Below are 21,221 nucleotides of genomic sequence, written 5' to 3' on the forward strand. Positions count from 1 at the left end.
TATATTATCATCATCATCTGCTAAGTTACTGGCTGGACAAACAGGTTTCTCAGTCACTGTCAGGGTATAACCCGCATACATAGCCTGTGGTCTAACAGTTGTTGTGATGTGTAAATTCCCCCTCAGTCTCACATTAGCCTTAAGCATTGGGTTGTTCTGACTGAAGTCCCTCCTCTTATTGTTTATGTCCTTTTCACTGAAATAGTTCCTCCTTCTCTTCACTATTCACTATTCACTCCTATCTCCTGTCCGAACGGGTTCTTGGTGGGTTGACTGCTCGGGAAACTGTTCAAATTATACACGCAGGAAGGCGACTTAACTTTCAGGTAAAAATGTAACTATCTGCTTTATGTTGGTTTTGTTTGTGATAAAAATCAGCATACTTTTGGTAATCCGTACTTTGTTACAGGATTTACCTTTAGTCTCTGAAGCTGAAGTTGTAGATCGACATCTTGTTCTTCCAACTATATTGATATAGATGTGTAACATAAGGAGTAAGCCGTCAGTAGTACTTTCATCTTTTGTTTTAATCTCTGTCAACTCTCTTTCTATTCCCACAGGACAGCCTGACTGATACAGCATACATCCATCTGACAACAATTGTTAAACCAAATGTACTAACGCAGTTTACATTGGACTCAGCATAGCTTTCTTTTGCTCCACCTTCCTTGTCATCCAGTCCTTCAAAGCATCAATCCTTCTCACCATGTCCAACCAGCCCACTCAAAACCACCATGAAGGGGCCTACCTGTCTCTGATGAGAGGCCTGAGAGAGCTGGACCTCCGGGGCCCCAGTGTTCCCAGTGACCTGGTTCTGATTGGAGACCATGCCTTTCCTTTGGCGATGAACAGCCGAGGCAAGGTCCTGATGGCTGCCTCTCTGTACGGCAGTGGAAGGATTGTGGTCCTGGGTCACGAGGCCTACCTGACCGCCTTTCCTGCTCTGGTAGAGAACGCTCTGACCTGGCTGCGAGGAGATGGATCTGACAACTTGTCTGTTGGCATCCACAACAGCGTCAGGGCAGTTGCTGATAACCTCAGTAGATCCAGCTTCAAAGCTGAAGTTGTGGGGGCCTTTAGTAACAGCCTGGGGGTGGGAGTGTATGTGACTGATGCCTACAGCGTGGGTGCGGACGTTAAGGACCTGGTGGCGTTTATGAAAGCTGGAGGAGGAGTGCTGATAGCGGGGCAGGCGTGGAGCTGGGCTGGAGCTCATCCTAAGGAGAACACGCTGCTTCTGTTTGATGGAAACAAGGTATCTGGTGTGGCAGGGATCTACTTTTCTGAGCATTACGGTGAGCTAGAGTGCCTGCCTGTCTACCCAAAGATCCCTTCATCCTGGATGTCTGTAGTGTGAGTGTATTCTTTTTTTTCTATATGCACTTATGAAAAGTAAGTAACTTCAAAATTTGAACTTGTAAAATGACTGCTCTTCTGTCAAAAAGCATAGAACAACAAGAAGAGTCTACAGCCATGCCAGTGGTTCTATGTGGTTGTATTTAAATGCTTACATACTGATGTTTAGCAGGTAGAATGTTTACCATGATCCCTATCTTAGTGATGCATTTTAGCATGCTAACATTTTGCATCTCCGAGCTGCATCCCCACAGTTCATCCTGAGTGATGTACATATGTCAATAACAAATTTCATCGAGATCCATCCAATAGTTATCGATGTATCTTCCTCAAAACCTGAACCTAATGGTACAGCTTGAGGAGTAGTCATGTTGCCAACCTCATGAGGACTCATGGGCTTTGGAAACACAAAGGTCTGTACCAAATTCCATCAAGTAGATACTGAGATATTTTACTAGATAACTTTGACCTGCAGATAGCATTAGATGAAAAGTCAGGGCCACACCAAAGGCATTACGATTCAGCTTTTGGGCCCCAGAGATGTGTGTACCAAATGCCATATCAATCCATGCAACAGTAGTGAAGACATTAACGAAAAAACTAAAATGTCAACATCATAGTGGTGTTACAGGAAAATAAAGACTGTTGGTTGATTGTCACCAAAGTCAGCAGGACTCATCCTCTGATCACCATGAATGTCTGCACAAAATCTCATATCAGTCCATCCAAAAGTGGTTGAGATATTCCAGTCTGGATGTGGTGGACCAACAAAATAAATGACAGACTGACCAATATTGCAGACAACAGCATTAGCCTGGCTAAAAAGGATGGGTACAACTTTTACCGAAGTGAAAATTCCTTTTTGCTTCCTCTCATCTCCCTCCGTGCCTCCTTCTTCCTTCTGTTTCTCCATTTTTAAGACAAAACACGGTCGGCACCATGATTGGAGCTTGTCCAATATGTAGGTTGCTAAGAAAACTGTTCATTTTCATAATTTTAGAAGTTACTTTATCATGAAGTATGCCTTTTTTCAATAAAAGCAGACATGACACATGGCACATTTGATGTGACACCAGTGCCTGAGACAGAATGATGAGAGAATAAACTGTATCGCTCATACTTGACACATCTTTTTCACCCTCCTCTTCTTTCTTCCATGTTTAGAATCGGTAAGGATTTTGAGGACGACTTTGAGTTCTTACTCCAGGGGATCTCAAACTTTGACCTCCAGAATGGGGTATATGCTTCTGAGGTTCTGGTCCACGGCTCGCTAGCTTTCCCAATTGGTACCACCAAGGATGGACAAGCGTTCTTGGCAGGAGCCTACTATGGGCGGGGACGGGTTATTGTGATCACACATGAAGGACTTTTGAATCGAGAGGTACGGTCTGGATCAGTGAATGATGCTTTTTTTTTTTTGCAATAAACAGTAATATGGGTTCAGGTAATGGTTTGATTAATCTAAAAAATATGCTAAACAACTTTTGGAGATTTTAGCTACAGTGTACTTCACCACCATCATCAAAAAACAAACAAGCAGGGAATAAGTGTTCATCCCTCCAGTAGAGTTCAGGAGACTTGCAGACACTTTACTATGATGCTTTATACTGTTTGTTTGTTAGTTTTTTTTCATTTTAACCCATCTGAAAATCAGAATATAATCTGGGAGCTCAATTGGGAAAAATGAGTTAGATGAAATAACCAAATGGGAACATCTGTTTTTTAAGTAAATTTACGTCTTAACAAATCATCTCATTCATTTGTGACCACCAGCGGTTGCTATCTGTAGTGTGTTAAACAATGAGTCATGTACTTAAAATGCCAAATGTTTTTCACATGGTTAACAAACTGCTTTCTGTTTTTGATAAACCTTTATCACAGACACTGGCTCCATTTTGGATCAATGCTCTTCGTTGGTTGGATGAAGGCCGGCAGGGTGTTGTTGGACTAGTGCCAGGCTTTGACCAAGCCAGGGAACACTTTAGCAAGTCAGGGTTAAAGTGTGAGGCGACAAACTTCAGGGAAGACCTTAGTGTGTTTGTGTGCACAGCGTATAATGATGATCAAGCGGAGAAAATCCAAGAATTTGTAGCAGAAGGAGGAGGCCTGCTGATTGGTGGACATGGCTGGTACTGGTCACAGACACACCCTGGGCAAAACCAATTAACAGATTTTGCAGGTATGATAATGAGCCACAAGAGTTTCATTGTATTCTGCCAATTTCTATTATAGGTTGTAATAATGTATTTATTATTACATTTTTAAGGGACCATGTTAAATGTTAAATATTACTGTTTGCTGTATTGTAACAGAGTAACCTTGAATCTAATTTTCACCTACAGTCTCTCAGCCAGTCACCATTAAAACACACACAGTGACAGAACACTACAACAAACTAGACAAACAGGACAAGTAGGACAAAGTTACATTCATTCTAGTGCATGTGGGTAATGACACATACCAGGGACAAACCTGAACTACAAGTACAGCAACATCACATTGACTTCCACAGTACTGAGTGGAAGTTAAAACACAGGCTTGGAGTAAGTCATGAAAGACAGACATTCTGTTGTAGGCAAATATATCTAAAGAAGACAGACTATTATTTATGACACAAGAGACCTGCACAAACTTACAAAAGGTGTCGAAGATCAGGACCAAAAACTAATACTTTAACCATGCAACACACAGATCAAGTCAGATTTCTTGCACTTTCTTTCAGGGAACAAGATCCTGAACAAAATGGGCTTGAGCGTGCTGGGCAACGTCATTGGGGAAGGTCTCTATGAGGCCCCTGTGCCCAGTCGGGCATGCAAAGACACCTACCACTTCCGCCACCTTCTGAACCGCTTTGCTAGTCATGTAGCCCAGGGCCAGGAACTTACGCAGCATGAGGAGGAACGCCTTAAAAAACTGGGTTCGGACTGTGCCGAGTACTTGCACATGGAGGCTCATGATTGCTCCTCCTACGCACAGGTGGTGTCCACCCTCACCGACCTCATAAAGAAGTCGGACATTCCGCAGGTGGGCAGTGAATGACTGAATTGTCTATGATTGTTCTTATTATTATTTTGAATAAGGAAGCTCCACTTTGTTTTTGGCTTTTGGGGCAGACCCTGCCGTGAATCGCCAGTATAATTTTTGCAGTAGATTCAGTTACCTTCTACACATAAGCTGGAGGGGCAGTTAATACCACATTATCTAGCATAAATAATTGTGCCATATAAACAACCACAAATATGACTAATAAATGTCTGCATGTGCCCTGATGTTGTTTTCAGCTTCAGATACTGTGATATTGTTAGCAACCTCTTTTTAAAACATGTATTGTTCATATTCAAGGTGTGTGGCACCTGCCCTGTGAAGACTCCCAAAGACCACCTGCTCCTCAATGTGGGGACAGAGGTGTACAAGATCTGCCCAGATCCCGATGCCCTCCTGCCCTACCTCATCAAGCATAACCCCTTGTTGCCAGTTGTCTACAACCACAAAATCAAGATTAATACAAAAACAGGAGGTCAGACCACACTCTTATGGGTCAAAGCATGACAGAATTGAAAGATTATTTTGTGTTGGCAGCATTTTTTCTCCCAGTTTATTTAGCGTTGGTCTCTGGACAAGTAAAAGTTACACAACAACTGCATGATTTTGTATTTTGTAAATTTATTATTTGAAATGTCATGGGTGGGATGTAAAATGTCCTCCAATTTTGGAATGGCCCATATGTCTTTACGTGGGGAGCTACTGGGCTGTTGGGTGTGGTGTCGGTGTAATCCGGCATTGCTTGTTTATCAGAATCAGAATCAGAAATACGAAAAGTTTATGCGTTTTGGAGGAGTTGCTTGAGGGAGTCCTGGAGGGAGGGCATGAGATTTTTTTTGTGTAAATGAATGGAAAATTTAGAAATTTTAGAGTCCAATTTTACCAACCCCAGCTTTAATCTGCCTCTGCGTGGTAACAAAATCAAGATCTTGTTGTTGTCTGTCTTAGAAAGGGACGAGTGGATCAGTACAGGTCTCTACCTCTCTCCTGGTATGAAGACCTACATATCCCTGCCAGAAGAGATTGTCAACAAGGAATGGAAGGTAGAGTGCACAACGTCAAATTTAAACGTCTGGTTTATTGAGTTCAGGTAACATGTGGACTTGGTAATGACTGTGAGCAGTTATGTGTCAAAGAATATATTTACCACTCCATTTATCTACACATCTTGCCAGTCTATGACCCATACATGTAACTATACACCGATCAGCCACAACATTAAAACCAATGACAGGTGACGTGAATAACATTGATCACCTCATCACAATGCAATGTTCTGCTGGGAAACCTTGGGTGCTGGCATTCATGTGAATGCCACTTGACACGCACCACCCATCCAAACACTGTTGTGGACCAAGTACACCCTCTCATCACAACAACACTGACGATGGCAGTGGCCCCCCAGCAGGACAATGTGCCCTGACACACCGCAAACACTGCTCAGGAGCAGCTCGAGGAACACAATAAAGGGCCCAAGGTGTTGACCGGGCCTCCAAATTCCCCAGATCCCAATCTGATCGAGCATCTGTAAGATGTGCTGGAGCAGGTCTGATCCATAGAGGCCTCACCCCCCAACATACAGGACCCAGAGGATCCACTATAGTCTTAAGTCCATGTCTTGACAGGTCAGAGCTGTTTTGGCTGCTCAAAGGGAACCTTCACAATATTAGGCAGGTGGTCATAATGTTATGCCTGATCGGTGTATGTAACAAACTATACTGCACTTTACATACAGGTTTTTAAATCAGTAACACATATTCCATGTCTTCCTCAGATCCAGATCGGCTGTCAAACAGATCATCTCAACCATGAGGAGTTGAAGAGAGCACCGTGTGTTCATGAGCGATTTCCTGTGACCTCAAACATGATGCAGGTGTGGAACCTGTGGGGGGGACTTATCTACCTGGTGGCCCCGCCCAAAACAAAAGTGGAGGACCAAGAGGTCACAGTGCAGATGGCTGTACCTTCACCATATTATAAATCTGGTGAGTGTATGGTGGGTGAAAACAGAAGGTGTGTAGTGATTATTGTTCTGTAAAGTTGAGAGTAATGTTGTTTTGGGACACAGGGCAGCGTCCATTAAAAATGTTTGAAGGATACCACAGACACAAGTTTCGGAAATGATTGTATACATGTAATTATTGAAGCTCAAGTTTGAACATCCCCGTCCTTTTGTTCTTTTCAGGTGTGACAACAGCAGCTGAGTGGTCGCTGCTGCGCACAGCTCCTTCTCCCTGGGCCGAGTTGGAGTTTGACAACATCATCCTCACTGTGCCATCTGAAGCTATTCAGAACCTGGACCGCCCTGATGAGTTGGCGGTACTTTGGAATGACATCATGAAGGGCATAGCTGACCTGGCTGTCATACCACACAAGTTTCCCCGCAAAGAGCGCTTTGTAGCAGATGTGCAGATTTCCCATGGTAAGTGTTTGGATTTCACACTGTATCTGTCTCTTATTTGCTTTGTGCATACTATATGCAGTATGTTGAAATAAAGCACCAGGACTCTCAGGGACATCAGATGACATTGGGTGTATAATGCTATTGTTTTGTAAGTTCACCCTTTATAAGAACCAGCTTAAAGTTCATTTGCGACACATTAAATGAACTAGTTCACATGAATTCTTCCATAGTCTTCTATATTTCTTCTACATCACTCTTAGCAGTAACAAAGTAATGTTAACATGTTACTAATTAGATTTCAGTCATATAATTACATTTACTATGTCAAGTTATGCGTTACCACCCAACCTATGACATCAGAATTGTCATATACAACATATTAAACATCTCTGGAAAGCTGCATGTTAGAGACTTACCTTTCTCCTTGCCCTGATGATTATCGTCAGTGATTATTTATCCACTTTCTGTGTTAAAAGGTATTGTTGATGTTAGCATGATTGTTAGCCGTCCACTGGCACTTCCACGCTGCATTTGGTTAAGTCTGTTGACCAATCAGAGGCTGTGTTCCTGACTGAGAGCCTTTATTTAGATGTACAATATCACCCACCACCATGTCCACCATAGACACAGAGCTCTCAAGATGTGTTTCTCCATCCAGGTTGGATGCATGCAGGTTATCCTGTCATGATGCACGCGACCGCAGCAGATGAACTGATCAACGTTAACAATGCAAGGACTAAAGGCATTTGGGGCCCCATCCATGAGCTGGGTCACAACCAGCAGAGAGGCTGCTGGGAGTTCCCATCACACACTACAGAGTGTACATGCAACCTGTGGTCAGTGTATGTGCATGAAGAGGTGCTGGGGATCAACAGGGCACAGGTGGAGTAAATGACTTGAGATCAATGGCTACAGAAAACTAGTCATAAGGTGTATTGTGAGTTTTTATATAAATAGACCACAGGCGTGTCCACAAAGGACAACTCCTTTTATCTTATGTTGAGAAAAGTATTTGGTTTTTCACTGGGATTACATCGTTTCACAATCGCGTCATTTCATCTTGTGCAATGCAGGCTCATCCAGCCATGACTTTAGCCAGTCGAAACGAACGAGCAGCAGAGTACGTCAAGGGGGGCAGGAAACTCAGCGACTGGCACATGTGGGTGGCCCTGGAGACGTATATGCAGGTGAGGGTTTTAAATGCTCATTACACACCACACAAACATCAATGTTTAATAGAGAGAGGACACTGGTGTTTTATTTCACATATTCCTCTACCTCTGTCTGCTTCCATGTAGCTTCAGGAGAAGTTTGGCTGGGATGCCTTTAAGAAGGTGTTTGCTGCCTACCACAAGATGAGCGACTTTCCCCATGACAACAAAGGAAAGATGAACCTGTACGCTGAGACTTTCTCCCAGACTGTGAAGATGAACCTGGCTGGATACTTTAAGGCCTGGGGTTGGCCCATTGAAACAGCCACTGAGGAGAAACTCTCCAACCTGCCGCCCTGGACTGACCACCCCATGACCCAGTATGACTGAACTTCACACTGCTGCTGCTTAGAAATGTAGAGAGAGATGGGTTCAATGAGTAACATTAACTGACTTTTGTTTCTTTTTTTGGTTTGTGTATTATTTTATCATATTTATTGCCATATTTTAAAAAGGAGAGGAGAGTTACATCTTTAACCAGATCCACACAACTTTTAAATCAGCTACATTTAAATTTAGATATTTTGAAGATGAGTTAGAAAACTGCTTTATTTGAAAATGAAGGATTTATAACTCTGCTGTGGTTTAACTCTCACATGCAGCCACCTCATATCTGCTCCTGGACGTTCTGCTTCACTCCACCTGTCTCAGTTACTAGTACTTAACACTAACACTGTAACCTGTGCTGTATAAGGAGGTTACTTAATTTTACAGTACCAGTAGAAATCATTTATAAGAAAAAAGTTGGATTTTTTTTTTTATTATTTGCTTAACTGCCGTATCTTAGTACCACAAGTAACTAACCAAATATTTGCCTTTACTGATTCACTGGATAGTACCAAGTTTTCAAGAACCAGAGCTAATTGGGTGGAGAAGGAATGGCAGGGAGCTTCTCCACCCAGATAGACAGAGGGAGATCTAAATCTAAGTAATCTGGTAGAGTGTTTGTCCAGTGCCGTCTTATCCATTCTGACACGCTGTTTGAATTGGTTCACCAATTGTTGGTTGATTACATGGGGGCATAAATGGTTAAAATACTGAAGCGGGATTTAAGAAAGCAAGAATATCCACAAATCCACAAACATTAACCAGATAGATGGTATGATCGTCTGTACTTATCAACATGTGCAAACACGAGCTAAGCATGTATTAACAGGCTCGTTTTATTGCTTGTCGTCACAAAATTTGTGATCTCAAGATGTTTTTGTGATGCTGTGTGTAGATGATAACATTGAATGAATAAAACGTTTCTCATGATCACAGAATAATTATGTTGTAAATTCAGAATAACATGAGGAACCTGAATAAACTGAGATTTGAGTGAAAATAATACTACGTATTGTGTTGCACTGAACCTCCCAAATCAAGGAACTGAACTTTATTATTCTCACCTGCACATGTTGCTGTCAGTGAAAATCCAATTCATCAATGACTGGAAAATCTTGGTTATTAATAATGTATTTATTATATATAACTACATAATTTAATTTGAATACATTTTACACTAAAACAATTACCCTTTTTAATCAAAGACTGTAAATTTGTGCATATTACAGTAGACTATATATAGTACTGTACTTTAAGGTGTTTGTAAAGTGTTTAAGTGTTTCACTTTATTCACTGACTAAAATGAGCAGTTTCGCATCATCTTGCTGCTCAGTGTCGAGAGCAAGATCTTTTTCATGATCGTGTCCCAACGTCTGACAGACTTCCTCTTGAGGAACACATACATTGATACCTCAGTACAAAAGGGAGGAGTCCCAAGAGTACCTGGATGTCTAGAGCACACGGGCATGGTGACGCAGCTGATCCGGGAGGCAAGAGAGAGCAAAGGACACCTGGCAGCTCTCTGGCTCGACTTAGCCAACGCCTACGGATCTATTCTACACAAGCTCGTTGAAACCGCACTGGCAAGACATCATGTTCCTGACAAGATCAGCAACCTCATCATGGACTACTACAACAATTTCAGCGCGCGAGTCTCCTCAGGCCAAGCAACATCTGCCTGGCATCGTCTTGAGAAGGGGATAATTACCGGCTGCACGATCTCTGTACCCCTCTTCTCACTGGCCATGAACATGATTGTTAAGTCTGCCGAGGTGGAATGCAGAGGGCCCAAGTCAAGATCTGGAACCCGGCAGCCCCCCATAAGAGCCTTTATGGACGACTTAACAGTAATGACAACATCTGTTCCAGGGTGCAGGGTGAACGGCTCATCTCCTGGGCAAGGATGAGCTTCAAACCCGCTAAGTCCAGGTCTCTGGTCCTGAAAAAGGGTAAAGTGTCTGACCAGTTCTGCTTTGCCCTTGGAGAGACCAGAATCCCATCAATGACCGAAAAACCGATCAAGAGCCTGGGCAAGATCTTTGACAGCTCCCTGAAGGACTCAGCCGCCTGTACGGCCATTCCACCAAGCTGCACCTCCCTTTCAGTGGCCTAACAGAGGAGTTTAATGTCACCCGCTCCAGAGAGGTGTTGATGTACAGGGACTCTGCAGACGCCAAAGTCACGTCAGCAGGAATCCTCGTGAAGACTGGGAGGAAGTGGCAGGCGCAAGAAGCCGTCAATAAAGCTGAAGCGCAACTGAGGCTTAAAACGCTGGTGGGCTCCGTGGCAATGGGACGAGCAGGTCTCGGTTGCTTACCCATGGAAAGGAGAAGTGCCAACTGATCCTGGACGAGATACGAGCAGAGGTGGAGGAAGAACGCTGCAGCAAAATGGTCAGCATGTCCAAACAAGGACCAGGAGGGAGCATGGACCAGGTGGGAGCATGCAGATCCCCGCAAGATCACCTGGGCAGAGCTCTGGAAAGCAGAACCATCTCGCATCAAGTTTCTCGTCCAATCGGTTTATGACGTCCTCCCAAGCCCGGCCAACCTGCACACCTGGGGCCTAGTAGACACTCACGAGTGCAAGCTGTGTCAGAAGAGGGGCACCCTGGAGCACATCCTAAGCAGTTGCTCGAAAGCGCTAGGGGAGGGGCAGTACCGCTGGCGCCACGACCTTTGGTGGACTCCATCTGCACAGCGATCCAGCACAGCAAGACCCAGGCAGCCCCAAAACAGTCAGTCACCTTCATTAGAGCGGGGCAAAAGGCACAACATCACCAGCCTAGCTCTACAGGGGGGCTTCTCTCCACCGCTTGTGACTGGCAGCTTCAAGCCGACCTTGGAAGACAGCTCAAGTTCCCCAGATAACATCACAACCACTGCTCTCCGCCCAGACATGGTACTAACATCAGAGTCCACCAAGCAAGTGGTCATCCTGGAACTGACTGTCCCCTGGGAAGACCGGATTGAAGAGGCCAACGAGTGGAAGAGGGCCAAGTACGCAGAGCTCAGCACAGAGTGCCGGTACAACGGCTGGAAAACCCACTGCCAGCCAGTCGAGGTCGGGTGCCGAGCCTTCGCTGGCCACTCACTTCTACAAACCCTCAAACTCCTTGGAGTGAAAGGACTGCAATCCAAGAGAGCCATCAGGAACATCCTAGAGGCCGCAGAGAGGGCCTTGAGGTGGCTGTGGATCCGTGGGGGGATCCGGGGAGCAACACGCCACTTGGACACAAGCTGGGGACTGATCACCCCCGGCTGGGTCGCCCGGGCGAGGGTGTATGAAGATTAAAGACCGGAAAAACTCTATGACCCCGGGTCCTTCACTGATGACGTGTCCAAGTAGCACCAGAAGGTGTATTCAAACTCTAAAATGCAGGCCTACTTTTACCTACCCTATAATTTAGCTGAATTATAAGGGGACCACCAGCAGATACACACTGTGCTCCAAAACATTTCTGTCTTTCACTGTTGTTGTATCAGATTTCTAATTTCCCAGAAAAATGCCGACAACAAAATCACCTGATAGATGTGCATGACACAGCGATACTAGCAGAGATAATCTCTTAAGATTCTTTTACTACCATATAAATTAAAACATCTTTTGTGTTACATGATTGCATACATTGAATCAGGTTTATCCAGTGTAACATAAAACCTTAATAGTTTTCCTCAAGAAACAAATACATGAATGTGACATTTCACAGTCAGTAAATTATCATCATCATCATCATCTGCTACTGGCTAGACAAACAGGTTTCTCACTCACTGTCAGGGTGTATCCCTGTTTAAACCGCATACATAGCCTGTGGTCTAACAGTTGTTGTGATGTGTAACTTCCCCCTGTCTCACATTAGCCTTAAGCATTGGGTTGTTCTGACTGAAGTCCCTCCTCTTTTTGATTATGTCCTTTTCACTGAAATAGTTCCTCCTTCTCTTCACTATTCACTCCTATCTCCTGTCCGAACGTGTTCTTGGTGGGTTGACTGCTCGGGAAACTGTTCAAATTATACACGCAGGACGGCGACTTAACTTTCAGGTAAAAATGTAACTATCTGCTTTATGTTGGTTTTGTTTGTGATAAAAATTGGCATACTTTTGGTAATCCGTACTTTGTTACAGGATTTACCTTAAGTTGTAGATCGACATCTTGTTCTTCCAACTATATTGATATAGATGTGTAACATAAGGAGTAAGCCATCAGCAGTACTTTCATCTTTTGTTTTAATCTCTGTCAACTCTCTTTCTATTCCCACAGGACAGCCTGACTGATACAGCATACATCCATCTGACAACAATTGTTAAACCAAACGTACTAACGCAGTTTACATTGGACTCAGCATAGCTTTCTTTTGCTCCACCTTCCTTGTCATCCAGTCCTTCAAAGCATCAATCCTTCTCACCATGTCCAACCAGCCCACTCAAAACCACCATGAAGGGGCCTACCTGTCTCTGATGAGAGGCCTGAGAGAGCTGGACCTCCGGGGCCCCAGTGTTCCCAGTGACCTGGTTCTGATTGGAGACCATGCCTTTCCTTTGGCAATGAACAGCCGAGGCCAGGTCCTGATGGCTGCCTCTCTGTACGGCAGTGGAAGGATTGTAGTCCTGGGTCATGAGGCCTACCTGACCGCCTTTCCTGCTCTGGTAGAGAACGCTCTGACCTGGCTGCGAGGAGATGGATCTGACAACTTGTCTGTTGGCATCCACAACAACGTCAGGGCAGTTGCTGATAACCTCAGTAGATCCAGCTTCAAAGCTGAAGTTGTGGGGGCCTTTAGTAAAAATCTGGGTGTGGGAGTGTATGTGACTGATGCCTACAGCGTGGGTGCGCACGTGAAGGACCTGGTGGCATTCATGAAAGCTGGAGGAGGAGTGCTGATAGCGGGGCAGGCGTGGAGCTGGGCTGGAGCTCATCCTAAGGAGAACACGCTGCTTCTGTTTGATGGAAACAAGGTTTCTGGTGTGGCAGGGATCTACTTTTCTGAGCATCACGGTGAGCTAGAGTGCCTGCCTGTCTACCCACAGATCCCTTCATCCTGGATGTCTGTTGTGTGAGTGTATTCTTTTTTTTCTATGCACTTCTGAAAAGATTTGAAGTTGTAAAATGACTGCTCTTCTGTCAATCGTAAAACTGCAGTAAGATCTTAAGCATGAGACAACAATAAGAGTCTACAGCCATGCCAGTGGTTCTATGTGGTTGTATTTAAATGCTTACATACTGATGTTTAGCAGGTAGAATGTTTACCATGATCCCTATCTTAGTGATGCATTTTAGCATGCTAACATTTTGCATCTCCGAGCTGCATCCCCACAGTTCATCCTGAGTGATGTACATATGTCAATAACAAATTTCATCGAGATCCATCCAATAGTTATCGATATATCTTCCTCAAAACCTGAACCTCAACGTAGAGCTAGAGGAGTAGTCATGTTGCCAACCTCATGAGGACTCATGAGGTTGGCAACATGACTACTCCTCTAGCTCTACGTTGGGCTTTGGAACCACAAAGGTCTGTACCAAATTCCATCAAGTAGATACTGAGATATTTTACTAGATAACTTTGACCTGCAGATAGCATTAGATGAAAAGTCAGGGCCACACCAAAGGCATTACGATTCAGCTTTTGGGCCCCAGAGATGTGTGTACCAAATGCCATATCAATCCATGCAACAGCAGTGAAGACATTTACGAAAAAACTAAAATGTCAACATCATAGTGGTGTTACAGGAAAGTGAAGACTGTTGGTTGATTGTCGCCAAAGTCAGCAGGACTCATCCTCTGATCACCATGAATGTCTGCACAAAATTTCATAGCAGTCCATCCAATAGTGGTTGAGATATTCCAGTCTGGATGTGGTGGACCAACAAAACAAACTACAGACTGACCAATATTGTCGACAACGGCACTAGCCTGGCTAAAAAGGATGGGTACAACTTACTACCAAAGTGGAAATTCCTTTTTGCTTCCTCTCATCTCCCTCCATCCCTCCTTCTTCCTTCTGTTTCTCCATTTTTAAGGTAAAACATGGTCGGCGCCAGGATTGGAGCTTGTCCAATATGTGGGTTGCTAAGAAAATTGTTCATTTTCATAATTTTAGAAGTTACTTTATCATGAAGTATGCCTTTTTTCAATAAAAGCAGACATGACACACGGCACATTTGATGTGGCACCAGTGCCTGAGACAGAATGATGAGAGAATAAACTGTATCGCTCATACTTGACACATCTTTTTCACCCTCCTCTTCTTTCTTCCATGTTTAGAATCGGTAAGGATTTTGAGGACGACTTTGAGTTCTTACTCCAGGGGATCTCAAACTTTGACCTCCAGAATGGGGTATATACTTCTGAGGTTCTGGTCCACGGCTCGCTAGCTTTCCCAATTGGTACCACCAAGGATGGACAAGCGTTCTTGGCAGGAGCCTACTATGGGCAGGGACGGGTTATTGTGATCACACATGAAGGACTTTTGAATCGAGAGGTACGGTCTGGATCAGTGAATGATGTTTTTTTTTCAATAAACAGTAATATGGGTTCAGGTAATGGTTTGATTAATCTAAAAAATATGCTAAACACATTTTGGAGATTTTAGTTACAGTGTACTTCACCACCATCATCAAAAAACAAACAAGCAGGGAATAAGTGTTCATCCCTCCAGTAGAGTTCAGGAGACTTGCAGACACTTTACTATGATGCTTTATATTGTTTGTTTGTTTGTTTGTTTGTTTCATTTTAACCCATCTGAAAATCAGAATATAATCTGGGAGCTCAATTGGGAAAAATCAGTTAGATGAAATAACCAAATGAAAACATCTGTTTTTTATTTGAATTTACGTCTTAACAAATCATCTCATTCATTTGTGACCACCAGCGGTTGCTATCTGTAGTGTGTTAAACAATGAGTTACGTACTTAAAGTGCCAAATGTTTTTCACATGGTTAACAAACTGCTTTCTGTTTTTGATAAACCTTTATCACAGACACTGGCTCCATTTTGGATCAATGCTCTTCGTTGGTTGGATGAAGGCCGGCAGGGTGTTGTTGGACTAGCGCCAGGCTTTGACCAAGCCAGGGAACACTTTAGCAAGTCAGGGTTAAAGTGTGAGGCGACAAACTTCAGGGAAGACCTGAGTGTGTTTGTTTGCACAGCGTATAATGATGATCAAGCGGAGAAAATCCAAGAATTTGTAGCAGAAGGAGGAGGCCTGCTGATTGGTGGACATGGCTGGCACTGGTCACAGACACACCCTGGGCAAAACCAATTAACAGATTTCGCAGGTATGATAATGAGCCACAAGAGTTTCATTGTATTCTGCCAATTTCTATTATAGGTTGTAATAATGTATTTATTATTACATTTTTAAGGGACCATGTTAAATGTTAAATATTACTGTTTGCTGTATTGTAACAGAGTAACCATGAATCTAATTTTCACCTACAGTCTCTCAGCCAGTCACCATTAAAACACACACAGTGACAGAACACTACAACAAACTAGACAAACAGGACAAGTAGGACAAAGTTACATTCATTCTAGTGCATGTGGGTAATGACACATACCAGGGACAAACCTGAACTACAAGTACAGCAACATCACATTGACTTCCACAGTACTGAGTGGAAGTTAAAACACAGGCTTGGAGTAAGTCATGAAAGACAGACATTCTGTCGTAGGCAAATATATCTAAAGAAGACAGACTATTATTTATGACACAAGAGACCTGCACAAACTTACAAAAGGTGTCGAAGATCAGGACCAAAAACTAATACTTTAACCATGCAACACACAGATCAAGTCAGATTTCTTGCACTTTCTTTCAGGGAACAAGATCCTGAACAAAATGGGCTTGAGCGTGCTGGGCAACGTCATTGGGGAAGGTCTCTACGAGGCCCCTGTGCCCAGTCGGGCATGCAAAGACACCTACCACTTCCGCCACCTTCTGAACCGCTTTGCTAGTCATGTAGCCCAGGGCCAGGAACTTACGCAGCATGAGGAGGAACGCCTTAAAAAACTGGGTTCGGACTGTGCCGAGTACTTGCACATGGAGGCTCATGATTGCTCCTCCTACGCACAGGTGGTGTCCACCCTCACCGACCTCATAAAAAAGTCGGACATTCCACAGGTGGGCACTGAATGACTGAATTGTCTATGATTGTTCTTATTATTATTTTGAATAAGGAAGCTCCACTTTGTTTTTGGCTTTTGGGGCAGACCCTGCCGTGAATCGCCAGTATAATTTTTGCAGTGGATTCAGTTACCTTCTACACATAAGCTGGAGGGGCAGTTAATACCACATTATCTTGCTTAAATAATTGTGCCATATAGACAACTACAAATATGACTAATAAATGTCTGCATGTGCCCTGATGTTGTTTTCAGCTTCAGATACTGTGATATTGTTAGCAACCTCTTTTTAAAACATGTATCGTTCATATTCAAGGTGTGTGGCACCTGCCCTGTGAAGACTCCCAAAGACCACCTGCTCCTCAATGTGGGGACAGAGATGTACAAGATCTGCCCAGATCCCGATGCCCTCCTGCCCTACCTCATCAAGCATAACCCCTTGTTGCCAGTTGTCTACAACCACAAAATCAAGATTAATACAAAAACAGCAGGTCAGAACACACTCTTATGGGACAAAGCATGATGGAATTGAAAGATTATTTTGTGTTTGCAGCTCTGTGTTTGTTCTGCTGACATAATTTGTGTGCACAACTGAATATATTGAAGCCATTTGTTAAAGCTGGGGCTCATAATTTATTTTAGAAGCATTTTTTGTTCTAGCATATGTATAGACAATCTCTTAACATCCCGACAGCGCAGGCTCTGACAAAATAAAGTAAAAAATCCAATATTTGTGGCTGTCACAGGCCTTTAATAATCTCATCCAATCATTTTATTCAGATCAAATTATATATTTGCACATGACCAGAATCTTCTACAAGGCTCAGCATGGATGTACCGCTAAAGCCAATAGCAAGTTAGTTGTACAAGAAGTGCAGCCAAAATTTCCCAGTGCTAGCATGCTAACCTGACAGCGATGAGTACTGACGACAGCCATGTCTGTTTTTTTACATTGATAATGATAATATTAGACATTTTCTTTCATGTGAATGAGAAATAAGGTAGTTGGATACGGTTAGTGATGGTGAGTAGCACAAAGCAAACAGCCCCTGAGGCAAAGAACAAGCGAGCTGCAGCAGCAGATTCATTCAGCTATTTTTCAGACTGAGATAAGTTTGTGACGTTTTTGGCATTTATTACTATGTAATTTATTAGACTAAAAAACCTAAGAGAGCTTGTTGAACGTTGCTACTACCCACTTGGACATATCTCTCTACGGGGGAGCTACTGGGCTGTTGGGTGTGGCGTCGGTGTAATCCGGCATTGCTTGTTTATCAGAATCAGAATCAGAAATATGAAAAGTTTATGCGTTTTGGAGGAGTTGCTTGAGGAGTCTTGGAGGGAGGGCATGAGATTTTTTTTGTGTAGATGAATGGAAAATTTTGAAATTTTAGAGTCCGATTTTACCAACCCCAGCTTTAATCTGCCTCTGCGTGGTAACAAAATCAAGATCTTGTTGTTGTCTGTCTTAGAAAGGGAAGAGTGGATCAGTACAGGTCTCTACCTCTCTCCTGGTATGAAGACCTACATATCCCTGCCAGAAGAGATTGTCAACAAGGAATGGAAGGTAGAGTGCACAACGTCAAATTTAAACGTCTGGTTTATTGAGTTCAGCTGCTCACAGAGTTCAGGACTGTGAGCAGTTATGTGTCAAAGAATATATTTACCACTCCATTTATCTACACATCTTGCCAGCCATGTAACTATACACCGATCAGCCACAACATTAAAACCAATGACAGGTGACGTGAATAACATTGATCACCTCATCACAATTCGATGTTCTGCTGGGAAACCTTGGGTGCTGGCATTCATGTGAATGCCACTTGACACGCACCACCCATCCAAACACTGTTGTGGACCAAGTACACCCTCTCATCACAACAACACTGACGATGGCAGTGGCCCCCCAGCAGGACAATGTGCCCTGACACACCGCAAACACTGCTCAGGAGCAGCTCGAGGAACACAATAAAGGGCCCAAGGTGTTGACCGGGCCTCCAAATTCCCCAGATCCCAATCTGATCGAGCATCTGTAAGATGTGCTGGAGCAGGTCTGATCCATAGAGGCCTCACCCCCCAACATACAGGACCCAGAGGATCCACTATAGTCTTAAGTCCATGTCTTGACAGGTCAGAGCTGTTTTGGCTGCACAAAGGGAACCTTCACAATATTAGGCAGGTGGTCATAATGTTATGCCTGATCGGTGTATGTAACAAACTATACTGCACTTTACATACCGGTTTTTAAATCAGTAACACATATTCCATGTCTTCCTCAGATCCAGATCGGCTGTCAAACGGATCATCTCAACCATGAGGAGTTGAAGAGAGCACCACGTGTTCATGAGCGATTTCCTGTGACCTCAAACATGATGCAGGTGTGGAACCTGTGGGGGGGACTCATCTACCTGGTAGCCCCGCCCAAAACAAAAGTGGAGGGGATAGAGGTCACAGTGCAGATGGCTGTACCTGCACCATATTATAAATCTGGTGAGTGTATGGTGGGTGAAAACAGAAGGTGTGTAGTGATTATTGTTCTGTAAAGTTGAGAGTAATGTTGTTTTGGGACACAGGGCAGCGTCCATTAAAAATGTTTGAAGGATACCACAGACACAAGTTTCGGAAATGATTGTATACATGTAATTATTGAAGCTCAAGTTTGAACATCCCCGTCCTTTTGTTCTTTTCAGGTGTGACAACAGCAGCTGAGTGGTCGCTGCTGCGCACAGCTCCTTCTCCCTGGGCCGAGTTGGAGTTTGACAACATCATCCTCACTGTGCCATCTGAAGCTATTCAGAACCTGGACCGCCCTGATGAGTTGGCGGTACTTTGGAATGACATCATGAAGGGCATAGCTGACCTGGCTGTCATACCACACAAGTTTCCCCGCAAAGAGCGCTTTGTAGCAGATGTGCAGATTTCCCATGGTAAGTGTTTGGATTTCACACTGTATCTGTCTCTTATTTGCTTTGTGCATACTATATGCAGTATGTTGAAATAAAGCACCAGGACTCTCAGGGACATCAGATGACATTGGGTGTATAATACTATTGTTTTGTAAGTTCACCCTTTATAAGAACCAGCTTAAAGTTCATTTGCGACACATTAAATGAACTAGTTCACATGAATTCTTCCATAGTCTTCTATATTTCTTCTACATCACTCTTAGCAGTAACAAAGTAATGTTAACATGTTACTAATTAGATTTCAGTCATATAATTACATTTACTATGTAAAGTTATGCGTTACCACCCAACCTATGACATCAGAATTGTCATATACAACATATTAAACATCTCTGGAAAGCTGCATGTTAGAGACTTACCTTTCTCCTTGCCCTGATGATTATCGCCAGTGATTATTTATCCACTTTCTGTGTTAAAAGGTATTGTTGATGTTAGCATGATTGTTAGCCGTCCACTGGCACTTCCACGCTGCATTTGGTTAAGTCTGTTGACCAATCAGAGGCTGTGTTCCTGACTGAGAGCCTTTATTTAGATGTACAATATCACCCACCACCATGTCCACCATAGACACAGAGCTCTCAAGATGTGTTTGTCCATCCAGGTTGGATGCATGCAGGTTATCCTGTCATGATGCACGCGACCGCAGCAGATGAACTGATCAACGTTAACAATGCAAGGACTAAAGGCATTTGGGGCCCCATCCATGAGCTGGGTCACAACCAGCAGAGAGGCTGCTGGGAGTTCCCATCACACACTACAGAGTGTACATGCAACCTGTGGTCAGTGTATGTGCATGAAGAGGTGCTGGGGATCAACAGGGCACAGGTGGAGTAAATGACTTGAGATCAATGGCTACAGCAAACTAGTCTTAAAAGCAAAAACTTAAAAGTATTTGGTTTTTCACTGGGATTACATCGTTTTACAATCGCGTCATTTCATCTTGTGCAATGCAGGCTCATCCAGCCATGAATTTAGCCAGTCGAAACGAACGAGCAGCAGAGTACGTCAAGGGGGGCAGGAAACTCAGCGACTGGCACATGTGGGTGGCCCTGGAGACGTATATGCAGGTGAGGGTTTTAAATGCTCATTACACACCACACAAACATCAATGTTTAATAGAGAGAGGACACTGGTGTTTTATTTCACATATTCCTCTACCTCTGTCTGCTTCCATGTAGCTTCAGGAGAAGTTTGGCTGGGATGCCTTTAAGAAGGTGTTTGCTGCCTACCACAAGATGAGCGACTTTCCCCATGACAACAAAGGAAAGATGAACCTGTACGCTGAGACTTTCTCCCAGACTGTGAAGATGAACCTGGCTGGATACTTTAAGGCCTGGGGTTGGCCCATTGAAACAGCCACTGAGAAGAAACTCTCCAACCTGCCGCCCTGGACTGACCACCCCATGACCCAGTATGACTGAACTTCACACTGCTGCTGCTTAGAAATGTAGAGAGAGATGGGTTCAATGAGTAACATTAACTGACTTTTGTTTCTTTTTTTGGTTTGTGTATTATTTTATCATATTTATTGCCATATTTTAAAAAGGAGAGGAGAGTTACATCTTTAACCAGATCCACACAACTTTTAAATCAGCTACATTTAAATTTAGATATTTTGAAGATGAGTTAGAAAACAGTTTTTATTTGAAAATGAAGGATTTATAACTCTGCTGTGGTTTAACTCTCACATGCAGCCACCTCATATCTGCTCCTGGACCTTCTGCTTCACTCCACCTGTCCCAGTTACTAGTACTTAACACTAACACTGTAACCTGTGCTGTATTAGGA

At 43.5% G+C, this 21,221-nt stretch overlaps 2 protein-coding genes and 1 pseudogene across 2 annotated transcripts; all 3 read left to right on the forward strand.

Moving 5' to 3' along the window:
- Window positions 1-706: 706 nt before the first annotated feature.
- On the forward strand, window positions 707-9,253 carry LOC141015109 (TRPM8 channel-associated factor homolog). The gene is made up of 11 exons (XM_073489033.1): window positions 707-1,353; window positions 2,521-2,737; window positions 3,238-3,535; window positions 4,079-4,380; window positions 4,699-4,873; window positions 5,347-5,441; window positions 6,173-6,383; window positions 6,584-6,820; window positions 7,461-7,684; window positions 7,876-7,989; window positions 8,101-9,253. The coding sequence occupies exons 1-11, from the start codon at window positions 707-709 to the stop codon at window positions 8,341-8,343; spliced, it is 2,763 nt and encodes a 920-aa protein (XP_073345134.1). The 3' UTR covers window positions 8,344-9,253.
- Window positions 9,115-11,627, forward strand: LOC141020245 (uncharacterized; annotated as a pseudogene).
- A 1,119-nt stretch (window positions 11,628-12,746) lies between these two features.
- On the forward strand, window positions 12,747-21,053 carry LOC141015468 (TRPM8 channel-associated factor homolog). Its single transcript, XM_073489555.1, has 11 exons — window positions 12,747-13,393; window positions 14,605-14,821; window positions 15,320-15,617; window positions 16,161-16,462; window positions 16,781-16,955; window positions 17,937-18,031; window positions 18,747-18,957; window positions 19,158-19,394; window positions 20,035-20,258; window positions 20,387-20,500; window positions 20,612-21,053. Exons 1-11 carry the CDS (start codon window positions 12,747-12,749, stop codon window positions 20,852-20,854), a joined length of 2,763 nt encoding a protein of 920 aa, XP_073345656.1. The 3' UTR covers window positions 20,855-21,053.
- Window positions 21,054-21,221: the final 168 nt, after the last annotated feature.

This window comes from Pagrus major, chromosome 2 (genome assembly GCF_040436345.1).
Source record: "Pagrus major chromosome 2, Pma_NU_1.0".
In the NCBI taxonomy this organism is placed as follows: domain Eukaryota; kingdom Metazoa; phylum Chordata; class Actinopteri; order Spariformes; family Sparidae; genus Pagrus; species Pagrus major.